At 40.4% G+C, this 27,122-nt stretch overlaps 1 protein-coding gene across 1 annotated transcript in view; it reads left to right on the top strand.

The window, feature by feature from the left end:
- The window catches only part of BMPER (BMP binding endothelial regulator), a 331,942-nt gene that overhangs the window by 262,945 nt on the left and 41,875 nt on the right, over positions 1-27,122 (top strand). Inside the window, exon 13 of the mRNA XM_089687148.1 lies at positions 3,629-3,965. Coding sequence (XP_089543274.1) covers positions 3,629-3,965 — 337 coding nt within the window. The remainder of the gene's footprint in view (positions 1-3,628; positions 3,966-27,122) is intronic.

Below are 27,122 nucleotides of genomic sequence, written 5' to 3'. Positions count from 1 at the left end.
TGCATCACCCTTCCATGTGCTGTTTGCTGCTAAGCCAGTTATATGTTTGGGTGGTTTCCATTTGCTTTTATATATTTTAACCTTTACCAGGTAAAACAACCAATTTAGTTTAAAATAGAAATGCAAGGCAAAACATTTGGGTATATATAAAAAATATAAATACCTTTTTTATTTTTCTTTAAGTGATCACCTAACCTTTGTTCTCAGCTGCATAAGGGGCTTAGAGAGGTGATGGGGAAGAGACTGCAGGGGGGGGGGAGAGGGTGGTGTCAGCAGGAGACAGAGAAACAGCAATAAACTGATCTTCCCAGTGAAGAGATGTGCAGGAGGGGGGAGGGGTGTTGTTGTAAGCAGAAGTCTTGGCCATTGAAGGACAGACAATCTGTGCTCCTAGCACAGCCAGAAAACTGATCACACTATGATGGAGGATGGATGTGCTCTCATGTCTAGCATGGTCAGTTTGCAACAATAGAAAAGCAGATGGACTGGCTAGATCAGCAGGTATTCTACACAAAGCAATACAAAGAGAACAGGATACTTTTTAACATAAGCAATGGTACAACAGACACATATCAGGAATATGAAGTGTTGGGGTAACAAATATTTTAAACCTTGCAATGTGGAGGAGGGGCCCATTGCACAATGTTTTTTTTCCTTAAGTGTGGCTTTAATTTACTTTAATTTACTTACAGTACTGTTGAGGATATATAATATTGTTGTTTCATCCAATTTTTTAAACTGCTTTTGGTGCCTAAATTATATTACCCCCTAATTGTGTTTATCAGTTACTTTATTAATTTTAATACCAACTTAATGTTAGCAAAGGCCAGCAAAAAGGGACTTTGGGACAAAAATTACTAAAGCAACAATGACCTAAGATCATGCAGCGAAGCCAAAAAGAGTCAAGTTACTTCCAAATTTGCATTGCCATTTAGAAATTAGCTTTATGATGTGTTTTAAAACCGCTTTCAAAAGCATCAATCATTGAGATGTGTCACTGGCAACAAAGCACATTTGTCTTAAACAGTAGAAATTCTTCCAAGGGCCTTATTAATTAATTTACTGTAATAGCCACAAAGCCAGACTCCTGCCAGTGGCTTTAATAATAGATTTTCATGAGCCTCAGTGGGACCTACAGCTTCTTGAATGGGACCCTAGAAATTGACATAACTGGAATACCTACAACATTACAAGTGTTATAGTAACCAAGCATTTAATCTGTTTCCATTTCTACAAGTAGATTATTAAAATATGCCCAGCGAGAGTGCTGATGGACTTTAGAATAATACTTTTTTTACATAAACAAATTATTATGCCTTTTATCTTATAATCAAATTCAGCAGCTGAATGTTTGTTATTAAAAACAGCATAATTTTATTTTGGAACAATCCACATTGTCGTGCATGAGAAACATCTGTGTGTTCTGGCCTTATGTATACAGTATAGCTCTTAGCAGTTCTACAAAGAGATGTCTGTTGGAGACTATAAGGATGTAATAAGTGCATGTAAAGACATTTGTACTGAAGATTTATTATTATTTGCTGGCAAATTGTTACAGTTAAAGTCTTTGGTTTACTTATTAAAAAAAAAAAAACTATTTTGCTGTAGTACATTTCAAGCCTTGGTGAAACTGCAGTTTTCTAAATAAATACTGTTGACTATACAATATATATTCCATCTATTACACACAGAAAATATTTATACAGCAGCCACAGAAAGCTCATGAAAACACAAACGTTATATCTTGATCGTAAAATAGAGGACACAGGCTGAGTATTCATACACCCTGGGTTATAGGCTCATACATTCAGGTGATTGGACACTGGCAAGCTTTTGAAGACACACCCTCTGGGTGACCTCCTAAAACCTACCCCAATCTGTGAGTCCTCGTTTTTTTGCTAGTGTCTTAAGGTGATGGACCTCTTCTCCCTAAGGGGGTAATCACTCTTAGCTTAAAATGATATTGAAGGCAATTAAAAAACTAACATGTTATACTTGCCGGCTGTGTCCAGTGGTTTTGCACAGAGAAGACCCAATCATCTTCTCTGGCGCTCCTGCCCCCACCCTCCTGCCAAGCGATCCTGAGCAAGCAGCTTGTTATGGGGGCACCCAATCAGGCTCACTCCGGAGCCGCTGCTCTGTGTGTCCATTCACACACAGAGATGCTGCTCAGCCCCGTTGCTCTCTCCTCATCGGCTCAGTAGCTGTGAGTGTTTCAGCCAGTTAGGAAGGAGAGTCCCCGAAGAGCCGATGCTCTTGTGCACATTGCTAGATCACGACGGCGCTCAGTTAAATATTATGGTGGCTGAGGGGCTGATGCACACAGAAGGTTTTTTACTTACCACTTTTTACCAACAACTTTAACTTGTTTATTTTTTTTATCTTGAGAGTCTTTCATCTGCTCCTCAATCAACTTAACTGTCTTATAATACACCAATAGAAGCAGTGCATCTAGATCACAGTGTAAGTAGATGAATCTGACCAGATATTAGTGTCTTGCAATCCCCTGTACAGCAGAGCTCAGGTTGAGGGAGGGAGGAACAACAACAGTACAAAGAGCCAATCAGCTCTGCTACAGTTCCAGATGTATGCTGTGTGGCAGTACGGTATCGTGCCACGGTAGAAAGCATGATGGAGACCCAGGATTCTCAACCATGCAGGTTGAGGGGCTCCAGGCAGATTTCATAATGCAGAGGAAACTGGTTTATCAGTTTCCTCTTTGGTTTGTAAAGCCTGTTTTGGGACCTGTAGCCTGGAGATTTCTTAGAGATTTGGGAGGGATGAAATCTCCAATCCTGGGCCCATATTTTGGGAGCAGCCAGCGTGCTGATTGCACAGGTGTGTGCAGGCCTTTTAGTGGAGGCCAGGCCATGATTCTGGGCTCCACCCCGGCAGACGGAGTCAGGAGGGCTCCACCCCGGCAGACGGGAGGTCTCTGCCTTGGAGTCAGGTGGGCTTCACCAAGGAGAGGTGGAAGCCAGACTAGCTGTGTGCTAGAAGTTTGCTGTGGGCAAAAGCAACCTCGTGGAAGGCGTCTGTAGGAGACATATATATAAAGCGGGATATCTGAGAGAGCCAGAAGGCTGAGTATTGTTTGCATTTGTGTGATGGTGGAAACCCCTGCGCGGGAAACCTTTATGTTACAGGACTTTCATTTAAATAAAAGTGGGCAAAAAGGCCCTTAAAAATAAGCGAGTTGCCGTGTGCTTTGAAGAAGCTCTACCAATTTGAAGCGAGTTCCCACAGCTGATATAAAGAGAAAGTGACAGAGATGTGCTTGACAATGTGCTGCTTCTCCTTTCACTGTCCAGTCACAAGCTGGGTGAGGTACAAGACCTGTAAATGTTACATAACTGTAGAAGAGAAAGCGGGTCTCCTGCCCTGATAGACAGAACTATGCTATGTGAGAGAGCTGTGTAAATCTTAGAACTTGATGGACATAAAAGCAAATCCTTTGACAGATATAACAGCCCGTATATATGTAGTCTCTCTGTTGTTTTTTTGGGACTTCGGCTTCAAACAATTTTATTATAAAGCTCTGTGTAATTGCATGATAGTTTCTGTAATATTGCTAATTGACTTAATTTAAATTCATTAGATTTATGCAATTTTCATTTTTGTATGTTAGGGCTGGAAATTTCCTGGGATGGAGACAGCTTTGTAGAAGTGATGGCCGCTCCTCATTTAAAAGGGAAGCTTTGTGGTCTTTGTGGCAACTACAATGGACACAAGCGGGATGATCTCATAGGTAGTGATGGAAACTTCAAGTTTGATGTGGATGACTTTGGAGATTCCTGGAGAGTCGAATCTAATGAATTCTGTAACCGCCCTCGTAGGAAGACTGTGCCAGAGCTGTGCCAAGGGACTGTTAAGGTGAAACTTCGAGCTCACAGAGAATGCCAGAAGTTAAAGTCCTGGGACTTTCAAAACTGTCACTCCACTGTTGACTATGCTGTTTTCTATCGGTAAGTATAAAACTAAGCAACATTTTTTTATATGGCTTACAGTGTTTTTTTTATGTTTAATCTAAGTTTATTAGATTTTCACAAAATAACACATTAACATGGCTATAGAAGCCAACAAAGAGGTGTTACACTAAATACATGTCATATCTATCCATTAGCACAGGGCAAAAAAGAAAATTGTCAGGTTATACAAGTGCTGAGCACAATCAGGAAGAACAATTAGGTCAATATACATACACAATCGATGAAGCCAGTTACAAAACAGCTGGACAGTAATATAGAAAAACTCTTTAGTGCACATTGTATAGGGATTACTGCTCCAACATGAAAACCCCCTTGGTCCAACAAACATTAGAGATATATACAGTGGGTTTTTTCAATCTTGTGTTGTAGCTGTTACTATTAAGTCCAAATCAAATGTTCACTTAAAATCAACTAAATACTTCATGTCCACCAAACAAGTGGTGTTCAAAGTCTTACAGCTGTTCTTCTTTAAAAAGCTGCCATATCCTGAGTATAGAAACCTATCCTATGCCACCTCTGTGTGGAAGAAATAATCTCTCTTTAGAGGTCTGCCATGCCATCTAGTGAATCAGACATATAGTAATGACATTTTTTATAGGTACGTAAATGTCATGGTCAATTTATGCAGCACTTTTCATATATATTTATATATATATTCACATCAGTCCCTAACCCTCATGGGCATACAATCTAAAGTCCCTAGCTCACATTCATACATATCCATACTAGGGCCAATTTAGTCAGGAACTACTTAACCTACCAGCATGTCTTCAGAATGTGGAAGGAAACCAGAGTACATACAGGAAAGCCACGCAGGCACAGGGAGAACATGCAAACTCCAGGCAGGTGGTGCCATGGTTGGGATTCAAACCAAAGACCCTAGTACCGGCAGGTGGAAGCGCTAACCATTTAGCCATTGTGCTGTCCAATGATATCAGTAAATCTTATGCTTACTGCTCATTTTAGAGCATTAGCTCTGACAGAGCAAAGGACATGTTGAACCTCTGCAATGAGACAAATGTTTCTACATACAGAGAAAAAGGGTCTTTCTCTGTAGCATTCATGGGGGGGGGGGGTCATGCATCTCTACTCAGGTTGCTCAACTGGGCTTTAATAACAGTAATATCTGCAGTGCCGCTATGCACTATAGATGCTTATGTGTAATAGAGAGCAGAAATCACTAATTCACTCTGTTATGCACACTGTGATCCCATTCAAAAGATTTGGCCAGTGGTATGAAGCCCAGTAGAGTTTGTTTTTCTCAATGCAGTGTGTGATTGGAGGGGAGACAATCTTGTGACTTTGTCACATGACCAGGTTGTCCCCCTGCTTTTTTTTTAAATATTCCATTCAATGTGACTGTGCTCAGCCGATTTCAGAGTCCCAAATCCTGCGAAGCACAGGGCACATTTGTAAAGCACATCAGTGTGCATTATAAATGTGCAGAGGTTTTTTTTTGCAGCCATACTGCTGCTTTTTAAATGAGACCCTTTGTAAAATAAGCAGGTAACAGTAGCAGAATAAAATATGTCAGCAAACACCATTTGCCAGACACAAAAGCCTTGTTTAGGAAAGTGTACAATCTAAAGGTGAAGTGTCACTTTTACAAGGGAGCTTATATTGTTCATTTTTCTAACATTCAATAGATCTAAGCACTTTACAATGTGACAGGTTTCATGACTTAGATTTTGTTACATTTTTCTTTCCTAAAATCACTTTAAATAACTCAGAGAAGACCTATTTAAAATAGGATTTAGCAAAGATCTTGCAAAGCCTTTGTGGCTTTTTTGTTAAACGTGCTTCATGCGAGTCTTGTGTCAATTTTTCAAACAGAACAATTTAGTATCAGTAATAATTCTGCTGAATAGCATGGAACAGTGTATCATATTGCTTCTAACCCTATAGTTATTTATTGTATCACTTTGCCTAGAAATACTTCCTTGTTTTTATATTAATGTTACTTGGCCACAGACACTGTGGATTTAAATCATTGGCACCCTCTAGTTTTTCTTCTATTGCTTAAAAAGAAAAGACATCCCTAACTTTCCTGCAGCAAAATACTGATGGATAAATAAAAGCCACTATGCATTATTTTAATATACCACACGTTATAGGAAGAATGTACAATTACATACAATTCATATGTTTATCTAAACTTTTTAAAGTGGATCTCTCATTAAAATTTGAATATCATTTAAATTTGTATTTAAATTAGATTAATGCATACATCTGTAGTACCAAATTACGTAATTATTTCAAGTCAAATAGTCTTTTGAGATAGATATAAAATGTGTTACTCCAAAAAGTGTTATGGTCTCCCTACCAATCATTAGAAATGATAGAGTCTACTGTTTTTAGTCAGACAGGCCAGGTTTGAGAAACTTGAATGGAGAGAAGAGGATTATTATTATTATATAGTATTTATATAGCGCCAACAGTTCCCTCAGTTCTGTACATTACAATGGGGGACAATACATGAGACACTACAATAACAATACAGTGCGATACACAAGGGGTTCGAGGGCCCTGCTCCTTGGAGCTTACAATCTAGGAATAGAAAGGCACAGCTATAGATATAGATTATTACAACCTATGCACTAAAATAGTTTCATATAAATCCAAAACTGGTTTAGAGACACTTACAGGTCTTGCAAAGGAGAAAGATCAAAAACAGCAGTGTTTTTATTGTCAGCATTTCAATGAAGCTCAGTCCATCTTTCTCAAGTCTTTCAATTTACTCCAAACATAAGAGTGTGGTGGCTACCCTTGCAATTGTTCACTAAAATAGTTTTATAGTGCATTAGCACAAAGTGACAAGATTATTTCAAGCAACTGTCACTTAAAAGTAAACTTCTTTCATGCGTAAAGTTCAGGCATCCTCATGCCTCCAGCAGCCTGAATCATTCTGATAGGAAGATTCAAAAGCAGCATCAAAGCCAAGCCATCCTGCCCAACGCAACTCCAGTTGGCCAGTGAGGCAGCCTGTCAAAGTGATGGGCCAATAGGAATTTTTAGTCTAGATTATTAATAAACTTTATGCCTGACAGCAACTTTTTTTTATAAATTATTTTAAGTTCAAAATTCAACTGAAGTTCATAATTTTTACATATATTATATAGTTAAAAAAATGTAAGAGTATACAATTCACATTTAAAGTCCAACTCTATCCAAAGCTTTATTTAGCTCTATATATGGATCCATTTTTTGGTTTATATTGCAGTCTCTATCCATGTTGGGAACATTTTCCCTCAATTTCTGTCCTGGTCACACCCTTACATATAGGTCAACACAAGGATATTAAGGGATGTGTGATCCCCACAATGGGGACACATCAATAAAACCTAGTTCTTGCCCTTCCTACTCTATGCATAACTAAAAAAAAGTTTTGGCCGGCAGTTAGGGTTTACGTCAGAAGAACAAAAAACATGGTATCACTCTATGTCGTTGATTAATGTTTTTATATTCTTCAGGGAGTGAGATTTCAAAAGTGTATTTGTTATAACTGCTTCCTTCAATAAAATGTAGCAGTCTTTCCAAAACAAGCTAGGTACTGTCGGCCATATCCGTTATGCATGTGCAGCATTTTCAAACTGAAACATGCATCTGGTATATTTCAAAATATTACATGCGACGGCACGTTTTCTGTATTTAATGTATTTAAAGGGAAAAAACATTACTATTACCTGTTTTTATTGGGTGTATCAACTGTCCTGTATTCTGAGTTTACAGTCGGATTAGAGCACTTATAGAAGCCCACTGTAATTGAAAAAAAAAAAACATTTGCATGCTACATTCTCTATATACAGTGGGGCAAAAAAGTATTTAGTCAGCCACCAATTGTGCAAGTTCTCCCACTTAAAAAGATGAGAGAGGCCTGTAATTGGCATCATAGGTAGACCTCAACTATGAGAGACAAAATGAGAAAAAAAATCCAGACAATCACATTGGCTGATGTGGAAAGAATTTATTTGCAAATTATGGTGGAAAATAAGTATTTGGTCAATATCAAAAGCTCATCTCAATACTTTGTTATATATCCTTTGTTGGCAATGACAGAGGTCAAACGTTTCCTGTAAGTCTTCACAAGGTTGGCACACACTGTTGCTGGTATGTTGGCCCATTCCTCCATGCAGATCTCCTATAGAGCAGCAATGTTTTGGGGCTGTCGCTGGGCAACACGGACTTTCAACTCCCTCCAAAGGTTTTCTATGAGGTTGAGATCTAGAGACTGGCTAGGCCACTCCAGGACCTTGAAATACTTCTTACGAAGCCACTCCTTCTATGCCCGGGAGGTATGTTTGGGATCATTGTCATGTTGGAAGACCCAGCCACGTTTCATCTTCAATGCCCTTGCTGATGGAAGGAGGTTTGCACTCAAAATTTCACAATACATGGCCCCATTCATTCTGTCCTGTACATGGATCAGTCGTCCTGGTCCCTTTGCGGAGAAACAGCCCCAAAGCGTGATGTTGCCACCCCCATGCTTCACAGTAGGTATGGTGTTCTTTGGATGCAACTCAGCATTCTCTCTCCTCCAAACAAGACGAGTTGTGTTTCTACCAAACAGTTCTATTTTGGTTTCATCTGACCATATGACATTCTCCCGATCCTCTTCTGGATCATCCAAATGCTCTCTAGCAAATTTCAGACGGGCCCGGACATGTACTGGCTTAAGCAGGGGGACACGTCTGGCACTGCAGGATCTGAGTCCCTGGCGGCGTAGTGTGTTACTGATGGTAGCCTTTGTTACGTTGGTCCCAGCTCTCTGCAGGTCATTCACTAGGTCCCCCCGTGTGGTCCTTGGATTTTTGCTCACCGTTCTTGTGATCATTTTGACCCCATGGGGTGAGATCTTGCGTGGAGCCCCAGATCGAGGGAGATTATAAGTGGTCTTGTATGTCTTCCATTTTCTAATTATTGCTCCCACAGTTGATTTGTTCACACCAAGCTGCTTCCCTATTTCAGATTCAGTCTTCCCAGCCTGGTGCAGGTCTACAATTTTGTTTCTGGTGTCCTTCGACAGCTCTTTGGTCTTCACTATAGTGGAATTTGGAGTGTGACTGTTTGAGGTTGTAGACAGGTGTCTTTTATACTGATAACAAGTTCAAACAGGTGCCATTGATACAGGTAATGAGTGCAGGACAGAGGAGCCTCTTAAAGAAGAAGGTACAGGTCTGTGAGAGCCAGAAATCTTGCTTGTTTGTAGGTGACCAAATACTTATTTTCCACCATAATTTGCAAATAAATTCTTTCCAAATCAGCCAATGTGATTGTCTGGATTTTTTTTTCTCATTTTGTCTCTCATAGTTGTGGTCTACCTATGATGCCAATTACAGGCCTCTCTCATCTTTTTAAGTGGGAGAACTTGCACAATTGGTGGCTGACTAAATACTTTTTTGCCCGACTGTAGGTGCATTTACTGCAGGTTAAATCTACCTTTTCTCCACCTTACCCAAATCTAAATGTGCTGTCTAATTGCAGGCATGACATCTTGCTTATAAAACCTCCTGTATGCTCTATTTGAGATTATTTTTACTTTACTTGATTTCTCAAGTTGAGGTTTGAGGCCTGGCAACCTGGTCTATGTCCCATCAACCCAACAGTTTCCTGTCCAGTAAGAGAGTCTTATTCCCTAGGGCTTGGGACCACCAGTGTGCAACAGAAATACATACTTATTGATAAAGGCATAACAATTGATAATGTCGGTCCTCATGTACCCAACGGTGGTTTTAATGAAATGTATTATTTTTAAATTATTTTTTTTTTTGCTTTGAATAAGTTTTTATTGATGTCTGTGTTACTCTCTTTTGTCCTGGTGACCTCTAGAACATATGGTGAGCAGGGGCGGACTGACAACTCTTGGGGCTCCCAGGCAATAGGGGATCATGGGGCCCCTGTGTCCTTGCCCACACACAAAGCACACCCAAAAAAGCTTATAAGAGGTACCAGGGTCATTTCATGGGGCCCCCTACTGACCCCGGGCCCTCTGGCAGTTCCCGAGTGGTTGAATGGTCAGTCCGCCCCTGATGGTGAGATAAAAATCCTCCGATTAAGACACTTGTTTTTCTGACAGCTGCCTAAGGATCATTTGATATGGACAATCTGCCTTTCCATTTTTTTAACCCATGATTACTTAGATGAAAACAGGCACCTCTGTATGTGTGGGGAGATGTTAGCAGACTTTCATCCACTTATATCTGCCCACTTCCGGATCCATCGTACCCACATAAAAAAAAAATTACATTTGGGTTTGCTTTTACGGACCAGACTGGAAGTGGGTGGATATAGATGAGCACCAATCCACTTACTCTACAACTGTCCACTCATATGGATTACATGTATTGGTTTTTCCCACGTAGAAAAAGTCTAAATGGACATGGATGTCACAGATGTGACATCCATACCATTCTGATCTGACTCAGTAGGGGATCAGTCTAGCATTCCCTTCTGAGATTGAAGAGATACCATCCTTGTGAAAAGGGCCTTAGAGGGAATGTCCCCATACTCATACATTTATCTCACTTTCTGTTGTATCTGTTGACCAGGATGTGGAGGAATTCTCTCTCCATACCTAAACAAAATATTTTGCTTTAGATATAGTTTAAAGAATTTGTTATACATCTACAAAAAGAGATGTAAGAAGAAGCTTGTAACTCATAGCAACCAGTTTTATTGGAACTTTTAAAGATACACCTACAGTAAAATGGAGACTACTTGGTTGATATGGGTCACTTTCATTTGCACCTTTTTTTCTTGGAAAAAAAAACAAGGAAAACAGCTTGTGGTTTATATTATATACAGTACATTTTTTACAGCCAAGGATGTATCTTCCGAAAAATGTCACAAGAATTATGTTGCTTGAAAAACTAAACACATCCTCAGAATTCTGATACGTGAACCAGTCATGATAACCCTTCACTTACACAGTTTCTCTTTACGCATTACCATATAAAGTATAACCAAGCACAACTAGTGCCATTTTAAATCATCAACGTCAAATGGTAAATGATCCGTGGAAACTTTTTCTAGTTGGATGTAAAACACGACCAGATAACTCAAGATGTATATGATATTTGTATTCTCAGTTGTGAATCTTTTTCCCTCTGACTTGACTGTATTTCAGTCTCTTCTCTACCTGTGTCTCTTCCACATAACTCTCCCACTGAAATAATATAACTGTCTGTAACGCATTACTATAGGTATAAAGTATGCATGCATGATTTCATGTGACCATGTTTAGTGCTGTATTTCACTTCTGTTCTCTAATGCAAACATGTAATGTTTTAGTAGACACATGGGAAGAAAAGAAACAGCTGCTGCTTTTTTCCCCCACTAAAGTATGTTTCTCTATCGCAGTACTTGTAAAGATGTTATAAAAGCTTGTACTTTACCATATGGGAACAGATAGTTAAATGTGACAGTGAATTAATGGAAATAGTCAAAAACATATGTACACTTATGATGTACCCTGACTGTATCACACATGGCACAGAATGGATTTTATATTGATAGTGAAGGATCTATGAAAAACAACTTACAGCATAGAAATAAAGAAAAAAAAAACTTAGTAATGCATTAGGGTAGAACTTATGATGCAATAGTAGTGAAAGCAATATTCACTTTGGTACATGCAGGTCATCTCCAGCCAAAACTTTCCCTGGAGATGGAAAATGCTAGAACTTTTATTGAGTTTTTATTGTTTTTTTTTTATTTTATCAATTACATATACCTTTCTTTTTGCATCACTCTCCTGCTTCCTTTTGTTCCAATTGGAAGAGAGGAATGGTTACATTTCTGCTGGAATCTATGTCAAAAAAAGTCAAAGATTCCAGGGAGTGAACTTACCATTTCACATACTGGAACTTAGATAGATATTTGTAGCTCTCTTCTAATCTATAATTATGAAGTTGGCTATTACATATAGGCAATAACCTGCATGGTACTTATGAGATCCAGAATTACAGTACATTGAGGCGTTGGACACACCAGAATTTTTTGTTCCATTTCCTACAAACTGTAAGCTCAATTTACGAACCAATACAGTGTCTTTTTTATTTAAAAATTCTGGAGTTGTATGATTTGGGTAAGGAGCAAAATGCTAGTTTAGCTGCTCAGTAAGTATGAAAAAATATACAAATACTTCTCTTTCTATTGCCACAACTTGATGAAATACAGAACCGCAAACCTAAGTGATGTGTTTATATAATTTCCCAAAAGACTACAAAGAACTGCCAGAAAGAACAATTACATCAATTTATAGCTTTCTGATTACCATGCTGGTATCCACATTTTTTTTTTTGGTTGCCAAAGCCCAGTTCGAAAAGTGTGCAGAATCAGCAGATAAAAAAGCAAAGCAAACCAAAACTGACAGAAGATATAAGTGCATATTTAATTATTTTATATAAATTTTGAAAATATCTTCATTGCACCTTCCGACAAGAGTGAGAGCGTCTAAATTCATAATTTCCTTTGATTTACTCCCAGCTGCACTGATCACTAGAGGATAACATTGCTTATTTTTTATTATTATTATTATTATTATTTTTTTAGGTGACCAAAGTAAGTTACTGAGATCACTGTTTAAAACAGGAGTTTCTGGTATGGTTAGAAGGATTTGAAAACTCTACCCTTGCAGTGGGTCATCCTGTGCATTACAGTTAGCTGCTGTGTTGTATAGGGGAAGGGGTAGGCAACCTTAACTACTTGCCCTCTTGTAGATTTACCCCCCTTAATGACCAGGCCTCTTTTTGCTACTCGGCGCTGCATTAATTCAACTGATAATTGCACGGTCATGCAATGCTGCACCCAAACAAAATTTACGGCCTTTTTTTCACATAAATAGAGCTTTCTTTTGGTGTTATTTGATCATCTGTGTGCTTTTTATTTTCACGCTATAAACAAAAAAAAGACCAAAAATTTTGAAGAAAAACAATATTTTTTACTTTCAGCTATAAAAAATATATAGTAAACTCAAAGTTAGTTATAAATTTAGGCCAAAATGTATTCTGCTACATATTTTTGGTAAAAAAATCCCAATAAGTGTATATTGATTGCTTTGTGTGAAAATTATAGCGTCTACAAACTTTGGTATAGATACTGCAATTTAAGTCATTTTTTTGCTATACAGCGCTGCACTAATTTAACGGACAATTGCGCGGTCATGCAATATGGTACATAAATTTAATTTTTGTCCTTTTTTTCACACAAATAGAGCTCTCTTTTTGTGGTATTTGATAACCTGTGCGCTTTTTGTTTATGGCGCTATAACCAGAAAAATGTTTGAAAATTTTTTTTTTTATTTTGAAAAAAACAATATTTTCTCATTTCAGTCATAAGAAATATCCAAAAAGACAAAAATGTTGTCATAAATTTAGACCAAAATGTATTCTGCTACATGTTTTTGGTTAAAAAAATTAATATAAAAAGTAATATGTTGCTTTGTGTGAAAGTTATAGCGTCTACAAACTATGGCATAGATAATGGAATTTTACACAGCTTTTACTTTCTGACTGCCCATCACATTTCTTGAAGTGTTAAAATACCAGGATAGTACAAACACCCTCAAATGACCCCTTTTCGGAAAGTAGACACCCTAAGCTATCTGCTGAGAGGCATATTGAGTCCATGGTAGATTTATTTTTTTCCACAAGTTTCTGGAAAATGACAAAAACATTTTTTTTTTTTTACACAAAGTTGTCATTTAAATTATTTATTTCTCGCACAAGCCATAGGTATATGTGAAATTACACCCCAAAATACATTCTGCTACTTCTACCGAGGATGGGGTTACCACGTGTGTGAGACTTTTTGGGAGCCTAGCCACATACAGGAGCCTGAAATCCAATGTCCACTTTGAAAGCCTGAAGGTGCGTAACTTCCTCATTACACTTCCTCACCACCTCATCTAATTTTTTCTCACATGGTTTTGAAATATAAAAAAAGAATAGAAAAAATATGTTTTTGTTTTTTTTCTTCATTTTCCAAAAACTTGTGGCAACAAATGAGATCTACAAAATACTTACCATGCTTCTTATCAAATTCCTTGGGGTGTCTACTTTCCAAAAAGGGGTCATTTGGGGGGGTTAGGCAGTATCCTGGCATTTCAGGGCCTCTCAGGTAGTCTGGAAGTGTAATGAGGAAATAAAGCCCTTTAAAAACCTGAAGGTGCTTATTGGATTTTGGGGTCCTGTACTTGGCTAGACTGCCAAACCGTCTCTCACATGTGGTACCCCCATACTCGGGAGACGTAGCAGAATGTATTTCAGGGAGTAATTCCACATATACCAATGGCATGTGTGAGCAGTAAATCATTTAAGTGACAATTTTGTGTAAAAAAAAACAATTTTTTTTGTCATTTTCCAGAAACTTATGGTAAAAAAATATATTCTTCTATTGATTCAACATGCCTCTCAGCAAATATTTTGGGGTGTCTACTTTCCAAAAAGGGGTCATTTTGGGGGGTGGGGGCATTCTATGCCCAGCATTAGAAGTTTATGCCACACATCACTCACTCTTCTAACCACCTGAAGACCAAGCCTTTTCTGACATTTTTTGTTCACATGAAAAAAATCAGTATTTTTTGCTAGGAAATTAATTTAAACCCCCAAACAGTATATATTTTTTAAAGCAGACACCCTAGTGAATAAAATGGTGGGTACTACAATTTTTTATGGCACATAGTACTCGCGCAGCAATTTTTCAAAAGCAAATTAAAAAAAAAATACACTTTTTTTACTTTTAATGCACAAAAACACAATATATTGGCCAATTATTTGCTAAAATATAAAAGATAATGGTATGCCGAGTAAATAGATACCAAACATGACATGCTTTAAAACTGCACATGCCCCGTGCAGTGGCGACACACTGCATACATTTTTAAAAGCCTTTAAAAGCTACTATTTTAGATTTACAGAGGAGGTCTAGTGTTAGAATTACTGCCCTTAAACTGACGTTCATGGCAATACCTCACATGCATAGTGCAACCGTTGTTTACATACTGGCACAGGGTGAATGCTTGTGCACACAGGTGTGCGTGCATGGGAGGGCGATTTTTTTTGTTTTTTTTTTTTTTAGTTATTTTGATTTTTTTTATTATTTTTACACTGTACCTTTCATTTTTTTATCACTTTTAATGCTATCACAGGGAATGCAAATATCCCCTATAACTTCAATGAGCATTGTCATATATTCTTTTTTGATAAATCTGGGATCTATCAGGCTCTAGATATCTCCTCTGCCCTTACATTATCTAATCAAACCAAAATTGGTGTGATCAGATGCTTTCCCAATTTACAAATGGCGCTGTTTATATCCTGCGAAACTGAAGTGATGAAATGCTTGTAGCTTCCGTATTCTTAGACTATAGAGATGATTGGCACCACTCTGGTCTCCAATCAGCTCTATGGTCAGCTGGCAGAAACACCGGCTGCATTCTCAGGTTCCCCCGATGGCGCGGGACTGCCTGAGAACGCAGTGAAAGGCAGCAGGGGAGGGGGGTATCATCCCCCTGCAGCTAATTAGCCACTAGGGTTGCTTTTACATGAAAGCAGATCGCCGGCTAAAAAAAACGATACCAGGATGATGCCTGCATCTGTAGGCATCATCCTGGTATACCAGTACATCGCTGATCCTTGTTGGGTGTATATGCTATGTTCTTTTTTTTTTTTTTGTATGCAGCCTGTGGACTGAATGAAAACAAGAGAAGAAATCTCTGCCAGAAAAAGTGTGTGGTATGACCACCATTAGAATATACTGCCCTGCATCCATCCACTTCTAATGGTGGGCACACATTAGGTCACACTTTGCCACATGCGCCAGTTCCAAGATTGAACAAATGTCTAAATAGTGACAAGCTTGAATAAAAATTGTCCACGTAGAAGTGGTACCCCATATGGAAAAAGGATGACACCAAGTCCCAAAATATCTTGCCATTGCTCCCCATGTAGTCTGGGCATCCGGGGGGCTCCTTGTGACTATCTTTTCCCTCGTAAATCTGAAACTTATAAGTATAGCCTGTTGCCCTCCCACAGGTCTTCTACATCTTGACCCCATATCTGGCACGCTTGCTGGGGAGAAATTGTTTGAATGCAAGGCGGCCAGAAAAATTAATGAGGGACTCATCAACGCAGATGTTTTGCTGGGGAGTATAGAGATCTGCAAATTTTTGGTTAAGGTGATTTGCGAGGGGCTGAATTTTGTGGAGCCGGTCAAATTCAGGTTCACCCCGAGGATGACAGAGTGTATTGTCGTTGAAATGCATAAAACACATTATACTCTCATATCTATGCCTGGCCATGGCAGCAGAGAACACGGCATATGATGAATCGGGTCTGCAGATCAATACAACCGCAATTAATTTTTTTTTAGTAATGCCCATGTTGAGGGTTAAGTCCAAAAAAATGTAAATTTGAAAACCGTAATGAGTTTCCATTCGACTGGTCTGTCAAGGTTTGAATTTGGGTTGGCGGCGATAAATTGTTCTGCATATAAATTGCTTTGATCTACAATCAACGCATACAGATATTCCGTGAAAAACAGCTCCAAAAATCAAGGGGAGTAGTTAAATTTTCTATTTCCACCTGAATTCCGGGTTGGATAGTGAATGGGGGAAGTACGGGTGCTGCAGAATTTGTGGGCTGTCAATCGGGATTTGCAAGCACATCCGGAAAGATACTAGGAGCTCTACAGGCCTGTGTGCAAATTCTTGGTGGCTGCGGGACAATACTTGTGCTCGCCACTGCACCAGCTTGTACTACACTTATGGGACTCGACACTTCACCAAGTCATACTGCAGTGCTGCTATTATTATTATTATACAGGATTTATGGCGCCACCAGTTTGCTTAGCGCTTTACAGTATAACGGGAGACAATGCAGAACAGTACAGTTCAATACAAGAGGGTTAGGAGGGTCTGATCCTGAGAGCTTACAATCTAAGAGATATGTGAAAGATGTATTAGGCCACTAGTACTCGCCAGTTCACCAAAAGGTAGCGTGGCACTAGTACTGGCACTCTGCTGCATATGAAAGTTATCAAAATTTAATGACAAGTGCTAAAAGAGATCAGCCTGATTCTGCGAACACTGCGGTTTTGTGTGTAATATATCAAGTGACAGTGACCTACTGACACTGCACTTGCTGGGGGAGAAGGGGGGGGGCGGAGCGTAGGGACTAAACGCAGGTGCTGGCAGGTGCCGGGGCTGATCCCGCTAACGCTGCATTTTTGGGGGCACTATACTAATGTGAACGCTGGTATAGTGCTGATCTGATCAAAGATATTGATCCGTTCAGACACTATACTAGCAATGGAGGTTTATTGTGCATGAGCGTGCTCTTGGCAATCAAGGAGTTAAATGTGATGACTGGTGTACTGAGGGGCAATCTGACACTACCTGGGAGGGGTGTGAACACCGCAGGAGCGCGAATCACGTATATATATATATATATATATATATGTATGTATATGTGATTTTGTGCACCCATGCCGCCCTGTAGCAGTATTTCTGCTATATGGCGGTCAAGAAGTGGTTACAGAAGCAGTTTGTGTTATGTTGCTGCGTTACTTTAACTGACAATTGCGCTGTCATGCAACATACTACCCAAATTAAATTTATGTCCTTTTTTTCCCACAAGTTGAGCTTTCTTTCGGTGGTATTTGATCGCCTGTGCGTTTTTTATTTTTTGCACTATAAAAAAAAAGACTGACAATTTTGAGAAAAAAAAACAATATTTTGTACTTTTTGCTATAAAACATATCAAGTAAAAAAATTTAAAAATCAAATTTTGTCATAAATTTCAGCCAAAATGTATTCTGCGACATGTCTTTGCTAAAAAAAATCCTAATACGTGTAAATTAATTGGTTTACGTGAAAGTTATAGCATTTACAAATGGCGGTATAGATACTGGATTTTTAATTTTTTTTTTATACTAATAATGGCGGCTATCAGCAACTTATGGCGATGATCAGCGACTTATGGTGGCGATCAGCGACTTATGGCGGGACTGCGGGACTGCAGCGGACATTCTGACACTGGGGGGGAACTGACTTGGGGTCACTGACATCCCCAGTGACATCAATACAGTGATCAGAGCAAAAAAAAAAAAAAACACTGACACTGTACTAATGGCAGTGGGGAGGAAGGGGTTAACATTTTTTAGGTAATAAAAGGGTTAACTGTGTGAGGGGAGTGTTTTACTAGGGGGCGGGGGTGTTTACTTCACGGGAACACGCTGATCCTGAGAGATAAACGCTCCTCTCAGAATCAGCGTGCTCGGAACTGACAGAGAACAGAGCTGCAGTGTAAACACTGCAGCCGTGCTCCCTGTCAGTAATTGGCAGTAATCGCCGGGACCCGGCGGATAATGACTGGCCGGGTCCCGATGATTGACACTCGTGGCCACAACCGGCGGCGCGGGTAGGGCGGTTGCGCGCCTCGCACACGCCCCCTACCTGTTTTGAAGAACGTCATTTAAAAACACTGTGGCTGGTCGGCAACCAGTTGAAGAGGTGGAGATCTACCTGTACAACATGGGAGAAGTCATAGATCACAAGGCACAGTGTAACCTGTTCACACCTGATTTAAACCGCAGTCATGGGTTTAAATCAGGTGGCGATGAGCAGCACCCTTAGGGCTCGTTCACATATAAAGTTGAGGGGTGATAAAATCCTGCAGTTGAGTCATGGTTTTACCACCCCCAACCCCTGCCCCTTTAGCTACTGAGGCAGCAGCCAAATATGTGCACATGCCACAGCAGGAATTAAATCTCCTGTTGCTTTTGGTACATGCTACTGCCTGCCAATTGTGAACGTTCAATTAAATAGGGCCACTTTGCAAGCTGTCTGCAACTCCATGATTCTGTGAGGTCCAAGGTTTTAAAGCAGATGGTGAGAAAGTAACACAATGCTGCCTGCTTTAACCCCTTGTTTGCTGTACTGCACAAGGTTTCAGGGCACTTACAGAGCGGCCTCATTCACTTGAATAAGTCATGCTTGGTAGGTGCTACACCCACCAACCAAGACATGACGTATAACTCCTGCTACGGCTGTGACATATGTACACCTCTGGCCACTGCAGCAAAAGGGGGTGCAGTTGGGAAGGGTTTGGTAAAAACACATATTAACTATGATGTTTTACCACCCCCCCAACTGCAAATGTAAATGAACCTTTACTGTTCTGAGCCCTCTATAAGGCTGCTTTAACACTGATGTGCTGCGATTTACCAGCTGCGTAGTTGATCTGTTGATAGGTGCAGCGTGCCGTATTTTTTTGCTCCATAAGACGCACTTTTTTCCCCCCCAAAAAGGGGGAAAATGTCAGTGCGTCTTATGGAGCGAATGTAAAGTGGCCGGTCTGGTATTTCTGCCGCCACCATGTCGGAATATCAGGTCGGCCGCTCAGCTCCTCTCTCCTGCAGGACCTTACCTGTTCCTCGCTCCAGCGCTGCAGTCTTCCCGCGGCAGCTTCTGTGACAGCCGGGTGCCCACTGCACATATGCGAGAAGCGCTGCGCTTTGTGAATGGTCCGGCGTCTTCTGGGACACATGACAGGTCCCAGAAGGCTCTGGGCCATTCACAAAGCGCAGCGCTTCTCGCACATGCGCAGTGGGCACCCGGCTGTCACAGAAGCCGCCGCGGGAAGAAGAAGAAAGGACAACTCCGCGGAAGTGGGAGCGGGTACCTGTCAAATTCAGGTACCCGCTCCCCCTCCCTCCCCAAATGTCCGCAGTCTCTGGTAATCTCCTTTACTGTCTGCAGTCTCTGGTCATCTGTATTATGTCCGCAGTCTCTGGTCATTCCCTGTACTATGTCCGCAGTCTCTGGTCATCTCCTGTACTGTGTCCGCAGTCTCTGGTCATTCCCTGTACTATGTCCGCAGTCTCTGGTCATCTCCTGTACTGTGTCTGCAGTCTCTGGTCATCTGTACTATGTCCACAGTCTCTGGTCTTCTCTTGTACTGTGTCCACAGACTCTGATCATCTCCTGTACTTTGTCTCCAGTCTCTGGTCATCTCCTGTACTATGTCCGCAGTCTCTGGTCATCTCCTGTAATATGTCTGCAGTCTCTGGTCATCTGCTGTACTGTGTCTGCAGTCTCTGATCATCTCCTGTACTGTGTCCGCAGACTCTGGTCATCTCCTGTACTTTGTCTGCAGTCTCTGGTCATCTCCTGTAGTATGTCTGCAATCTCTGGTCATCTCCTGTACTATGTCCGCAGTCTCTGGTCTTTCTCTGTGCTATGTCCGCAGTCTCTGGTCATTCCCTGTACTATGTCTGCAGTCTCTTTTCATCTCCTGTACTGTGTCTGCAGTCTCTGGTCATCCCTGTACTGTGTCCGCAGTCTCTGGTCATCTCCTGTACTGTGTCAGCAGTCTCTGGTCATCCCCTGTACTGTGTCCACAGTCTCTGGTCATCTCCTGTACTGTGTCAGCAGTCTCTGGTCATCCCCTGTACTGTGTCCGCAGTCTCTGGTCATCTCCTGTACTGTGTCTGCAGTCTCTGGTCATCCCCTGTACTGTGTCCGCAGTCTCTGGTCATCTCCTGTACTGTGTCCGCAGTCTCTGGTCATCCCTGTACTGTGTCCGCAGTCTCTGGTCATCTCCTGTACTGTGTCCGCAGTCTCTGGTCATCCCCTGTACTATGTCCGCAGTCTCTGGTCATCCCCTGTGCTGTGTCCGCAGTCTCTGGTCATCCCCTGTACTGTGTCTGCAGTCCATTGGTTCAGAATATTTTTTTTCTTGTTTTTCTCCTATAAAACCTAGGCGCGTCTTATGGTCAGGTGCGTCTTATGAAGCGAAAAATACGGTAGTTCATCTGCGACTTTCCTGGGTTAGGTTTCTAAATGTGCACCAAAACTCCTGCCTATAGTAGACCAAACATAAAGACTGTGGTGGAATTTCTTCCATATGAGTGCCCCAAAGCAAACAGCTTGCTCTGGGAGCACTCAGCAGGGTGGAGGGGCCAGGAGTGCAGGCGGGGGACCCAAGGAGGATCGGAGCTGCTCTTTGCAAAACCATTGCACAGGGCAGGTAAGTATGATATGTTTGTTATGTAAAAAAAAATATGAACCTTTACAATCACTTTATACTTGCCCAAAGTGTTTAAACATTGGTAAATGTTGTGTAAAAACAATGGTTACTCTGATCCTCTTTACTGCCAAATCCCTCATACATACTTTCTAATGTAATAATCCTAAAAGAAGGTTTATGCAAGTAATCTGAATCCTTAATGTACTTTCAGTGTAAATATTATATACCTTCTTATGTTGATTACCTAATTTTTTCAAATGTATTGTTCTGTCCCCTGTGAAGTTTAGAATTTAAAATCATCTGTGTATTGTGGTCATAGTTACAACTCATCCCCAGTCCTACACACTACATCAGTCTATTCATCTATGATGCATCAAGGGAGATTGTTTTACTCCCCTCACCACAGTAATGGAAGATGATTTTATTGTCCATGACACACACACATGTAAATCACTGCCAGAAGAATATTCTCAGACTTGTGATGAGAAGTCTTGGATGAGAATTCAAAGTTGAAAGTCTTGCTTTGAATGTGAACCTGGTTCTTAGCAAGACCTGTTGACCTAAGCAAGTCTTTTTCCCCCGGTCCTCCACACACTTGTGTGTGTTCACAGAATGTCTTCCAGCAGCCTGGGACCAAATTTGAAACACATAATTCTCTTTGTATCAAGAGTTATCACAGCTGTAACATACTGACCCATTGCCAGAGAAATCACAGATGTGTCTTCTTCCCTCTGGGTATAGCATAAAGTAAAAAATAAGGTTGGAAGGAGATTTTCACAAGAATCTGACCAGGCTATGGTCTTGGACAATGATGTGTTCACCTGGGATAGCCTCTGGCTTGCCTCCAGTCTTTGCTGTGTAGGATTCTTCTCCGACCCACTCTTTTATTTTCTTTGATTTCCTATATAAGAAACGGATGGCTTCTCATTTTTTAATGTTTGATAGAAAAAACATATGAACTGGCATTCTCTCTTCTAATATTGGTCAAAGAATCATTTCACAGTAGTATCCATGGAATGCTTTTAAAACCTTTGTTCTGCATCCTTTATAGAAGATTGAGTTTACATTAACTGCATTCATATAATATATTCCAGAGCAGCTATGATAAACTAGCCATCTTGTAGCTAGTATTTGGTCTATGCTTTGCATTCTTACATTTTTGGCGTAATAAGTACTGTAATTATGGTGCACCTGCGCTAATACATTAAAAACTGCAGAGCTGCTTCTGTCTAGGTGGCAAGAGCATCAGCTGTGCATTCCTAATGTAACCTAATAAATTAAAGATTTTTTAAACCATGCAGAAGATTGCAGACATGAGTATAAGACAGAAGTGGAAACATTTTAAGCTGATTTTGTTTTCTTTTGCTACATTTGTCTACATGTGTTATACTTCTGTAATATCAGATACAGCCTATTATGAGCATGGTGTTTATTAAAGTTGAACTCCAGGTAAATAAAACACACTAAAATTAAAATGAAAAATATTTTAATTACGTATTCATTAAAAATCATGGCATTGATTTCTAAAAGGCAGCTAGTGTGTGTGCTTGAATTAGACCTGGTATCAACATCCTGAAATCCCCCTGTACAACAGCACCAATGCTTGGAATAGTAGAGGGGAGAACTGTGAGCTATTAAGGTGTTCTGCATGTGCATGACGTGACAAGGAACATATTTATACTAGAGTATGACTAAAAAGCTCAAATGTGGTCTTACTAGACCACAGAACTTTTCAGCAGACTTCAGAGTCTCTGAAGTGACAAATTGTAGGTGAGATGTGAGTTCTAGTTGGTGGCTTTTTTCACTCTCCTGTAAACCTACATCTTAAGAAGCACTTAGGAGGCAGTCGTCATATCATAGTCTTTCCAACTTCAACCTTGGTGGATTATAACTCCTCCTGAATGGTGCCAAGAGCACATTGTCCTCTTTGGCACATTGTCCTCTTTGGCACATTGTCCTCTGGCAGATGGCCCATTTTTCTCAGATTTACTCTTCCTTACTGTTAATGATTGATAGTACTTCAAGGGATGGCCGATGACTTGGAAATTTTCTTGCACCTATCCCCTTTTCATGGAGGTGCTTGCAGCATTTTTTTGTTTATAGTCTAGGTTAGGCCATAATACCAGCTCATCACAAGCTGAACTTTTCAGACACCTATGTATGTGTACTATAGTTACTTACTACCCCTTGATTACATAAAGGTAGTTTGCATTTAAATAATTATTGGACACCGGAAATTATTGAATACATTAGTGATAATTTAGGTGTGGCAAATTAAAGGGGACATAGACGTATTCAAATAGGTATTTTTTGTTTGAAATTTGTTTCTACTTAATAAAAATAGTCTATTTATGATCAGTATAGAAAAGAAGAAAAAAAACAAAGTTGTTTCCACAGTAATTCAATGTATTAGGGCAACAAAACATTAAAACCTCTGAGCGCTAAGGGGTGAATACTTTTAATAAGCACTGTTTGTGGGCCGTAAGGTAAAATATTTACCTTTTTTGTAGTTAAACGGTCTTCCCATTTTGTATGTTCGAATTGTTCTAGGTATCTGGTGGTAGAGACAGTGAATACTATGAGTCATATTGCAACGGTATGTAATAAATGAGTCTAGAGAATATGCAGGGATATATCCAAAGGTCAGCTATTGCCTATTGTACTCCTGATAATTTTGCAGCTGTGTTGACAGTGTGTCGGGTTCCCAAGTGTGACATTTGTGGTGTATGCCGAGTTTTAATTTTACGAGTTTAGTCTGAAATTCTTCTCTTTCATATTTTAAAGTCCATGAATCTACATGTGTTAGGTGTCACAAATCTTTAAAAAAATTACTTTTTGGGACTTATACATGCGATCTGGGTGCTAATGCATGTCCAGAACTTATATTTGAAGTAGCTACATCAGTAAATACTTTAATGATCTAAGGCCCACTGAAAAGAGCTATTCAGGACAACAAGGGCTGCAAAGTCAACACAGAGATAATGTAGCCCATGCATGTGCACTGTGCAAAGCAAAGTGAAGCACTTGTCGTTATTAAATGTTAGGGATAAAGGAAGGTTTTGTTAGGGTCATATATTAGGAAATTTGGCCTATGGTGAGGGGTAGGTTCTGAACATCAGAAACATCTTTTCCCATCACATTTACTTTAGTTGGCAGTTTAAAGCGACCTTGCTTCAAAAGTTAAATTGCCCATAAAACATGTTACATGTGAAGAAACAAATGGATATTTACCTCTTCTGCTCTCAACATGGCAAACTAGATAATGGTATTCTCCTTTTCCCTTGCTGCACTCAGTGGTTCCTCCCCAGCACTACAGAACACAGTAGTTACATGAGGGCAGGGGCAGACTGACCATTTGGAAACTCAGGCACTGCCCGAGGGCCCGGGGTCAGTAGGGGGCCCCATGAGATGCCCCTGGTACATTTTTCATAGGTTTTTTTGAGTTTGGGCAAGGACACAGGGGCCCCATGATCCCCTATTGCTTGGGGGCCCCATGAGTTGTCAGTCCGCCCCTGCATGAGGGTCTGCAAAATAATGCCACTGAGCGATGGAAGGGACCAGGAGATTTACACCTGAAGTGTCAATTTCTGTAAAAGACCTCAGCCAAGGAGTTCTCTGAACCAGGCTTAGAAAATGTGACTTATTGTGCACACATGGTGGTTTATTATGTCACTTCTGGTTTTAACCCCTTGGTTCTCTGTTTGCATGCACCTGTTGTTTGTTGTACCAAATTGTATTGTAATTGTAAAGTCTACCTTCAATTTGTAAAGTGGAGTGGAAACTGTTGGTGCTATATAAATCCTGTATAATAATAATAATAATTCTTGTTTCTGATGCTTTTTTTTAATTCATTGATCCTTTTAACATTTTGTTTGTTTACACTCTAAAGGGAGGTAGTGGTATCATAATTTGGAGTGTCGTATTACCCGATTGGTTTATATTTACTTCTTAGTATTGACTGGTAGCGTGGCTATTGTCACTGTTACCCAATGAAGGAGTCCTGTGAAGCTTTGAAACATTGTGTAAGCCAGCCATAGACTTGGTGGTTTTCTTTCCTGCAATCAAGGGTTGCAGGAAAGAAAATCACTCAATTCTCCTATCAACAAAGTCAGTGTTGATGGTGGAATCCCTCTTGCGAAGCCATAGCGTTCTCCCAGCTGGGTAGCGGGGGATCACTGCTAATGGCTATAGTAGCCACTAGCAATAATCACATGTAAAATCCAATAGGCTGGTTGTACCCAAGTTGATCAAACTATCAACTTGGGTACATTCAGCCTGCCTATAGACTGTTCAAATCTCGACCGGTCCATGCTGAACCTTCCAATATGTGACCGTCTATGGCCGGCTTTAGTCTCATGTGATAATTAAATATGACTTTTTGTGCTGATAGTTATACTAGAACTGAATGTTACACAGAGTACAAAACTGGTCAGAGTCAAACACGCCTCATTCTTTTGCTATATATGTTTGAGTGAGGACAGTTGTGATGAGGGGTATGGGCGTTAGCATTTTCACTAAGAGTGAAAGGAGTTTTAAGGAATTTGCAAGCATAAATCAGTCACAAATCATAGCATGCTGTACTGCAGGACTAAAAAAGGTAAATGTTACTTCAGTTAGGCTTTAAAGTAGTATTAAACTTTCCAATTTTTTGAATGATTGCATTCTAACCAACCAGTAAAACATTCCCAAGTACGTTATTCACAACATATGTGTGCTAACCATTCTCACAGCTGCTCTGAGCAGAGAGTGACCTTCAGACACCGCTCTATACTCTGCCCCCTCAGTGCCTCTCCAGTGCTAACTGGAGCGCAAGGCTGTGGAGGGGGAGGGAGCAGCTGTCTCAGGCTTGATCCAGGTCCCTGCTCCAGACTTTGGGGTGGATCCCGACTTTGAAATTAGGATCTTTCCTTAGCCTGGACTGGCTGAGTTTTATTCACCAGTCTTTGGGTCCCCAGAACTGCTATCTTGGATGTGGGAAGCTAGCCGTGACTTCCTGGTGCTTCACAGCAGGCTTTTGTGCACATGTAAGTAGAGCTTCACTTTCTCAATGGACCCGAAGCCTTCTAGGACATGTCCCAGGAGGTTGTGGGGGATTGAAGGTGAAGTTCCACTTTAATGCAATGGGCATATGGGTTTATATAAACTTATTGTGAGAACTAGCATCAAATGGTAGAGTTTTTTCAGCACACAGCCACTCGCTTTCTTTTTTAAAGGCATTTTAGCCCAATTTTATTAAAAGGAAAGTTCTATAACATAATGTTTCCCATGCAGGGGTAGCCACCATCAAACAAATGAAACAAAATTCAGCCTCCTGGCTCTCTCAGATATATAGCCCCTTGCTGCTCTGGCTCCCACCTCTCCTAGGTGGAACCCTTCTGACTCCTGGGCATGATCTCCTGTCTGCCCGGGGTGGAGCCCAGAATCATAGTCAGGTTATTATTTAAAGCCTTGCACACACCTGTACCATTAGTGTGCTGGGGGTTCAGAAAACATGGACCCAGGATTGGAGATTTCATCCCTCCCAGATCACTTAGAAATCTCCAGGCTCCAGATCCCAAAACGGACTTTACGAATAAATGAGGAAACTGAAAAGCCAGCTTCCTCTGCATTACATAAACCCTCTGGAGCCTCTCAACCTGCCTGGTTGAGAATCCAGGGTTATAAACTTGATTTCGACCGTGGCAGGATACCGCACTGCCACATTATGTACACAGAAATGTAGATTGCCATTGCTAGGTTACTGGCTGTCATGTTTACCTCCTTGCTTCAATACCTTGTATCCATTACCAGTTACAAGTATGCACAAAAAGAAGTCTGACTTTACAGATGAACCCAGTTGGTTAGCTTACTAGCCAGACAAACAGCATATTCTGAAGGGATTTGTCATTGGAAACCCCATATGTACCTTAGGAAAGGTTTAATTCATCCTCTCTTTACAGGTACTCACCCAAGGTATATAGCAAGTGGTACATTATAAATATATCACTTATTCACTTTTCACAAACTTCACTCAAGGATGGAGGGACATTTTTCCCAAGGTATAAATTTAGAAGTTATTCTTTCTCATACAAAGCAGATCACTGAGGTGAAGCACACCTACATTTTT

The sequence above is a fragment of the Staurois parvus genome, unplaced genomic scaffold, assembly GCF_062004578.1.
Source record: "Staurois parvus isolate SC_StPar_1 unplaced genomic scaffold, SC_StPar_1.0 ptg000020l, whole genome shotgun sequence".
Taxonomy (NCBI): Eukaryota; Metazoa; Chordata; class Amphibia; order Anura; family Ranidae; genus Staurois; species Staurois parvus.
Note: the sequence above shows the minus strand (reverse complement) of the source record. Positions and strands in the feature narration are given on the sequence as shown.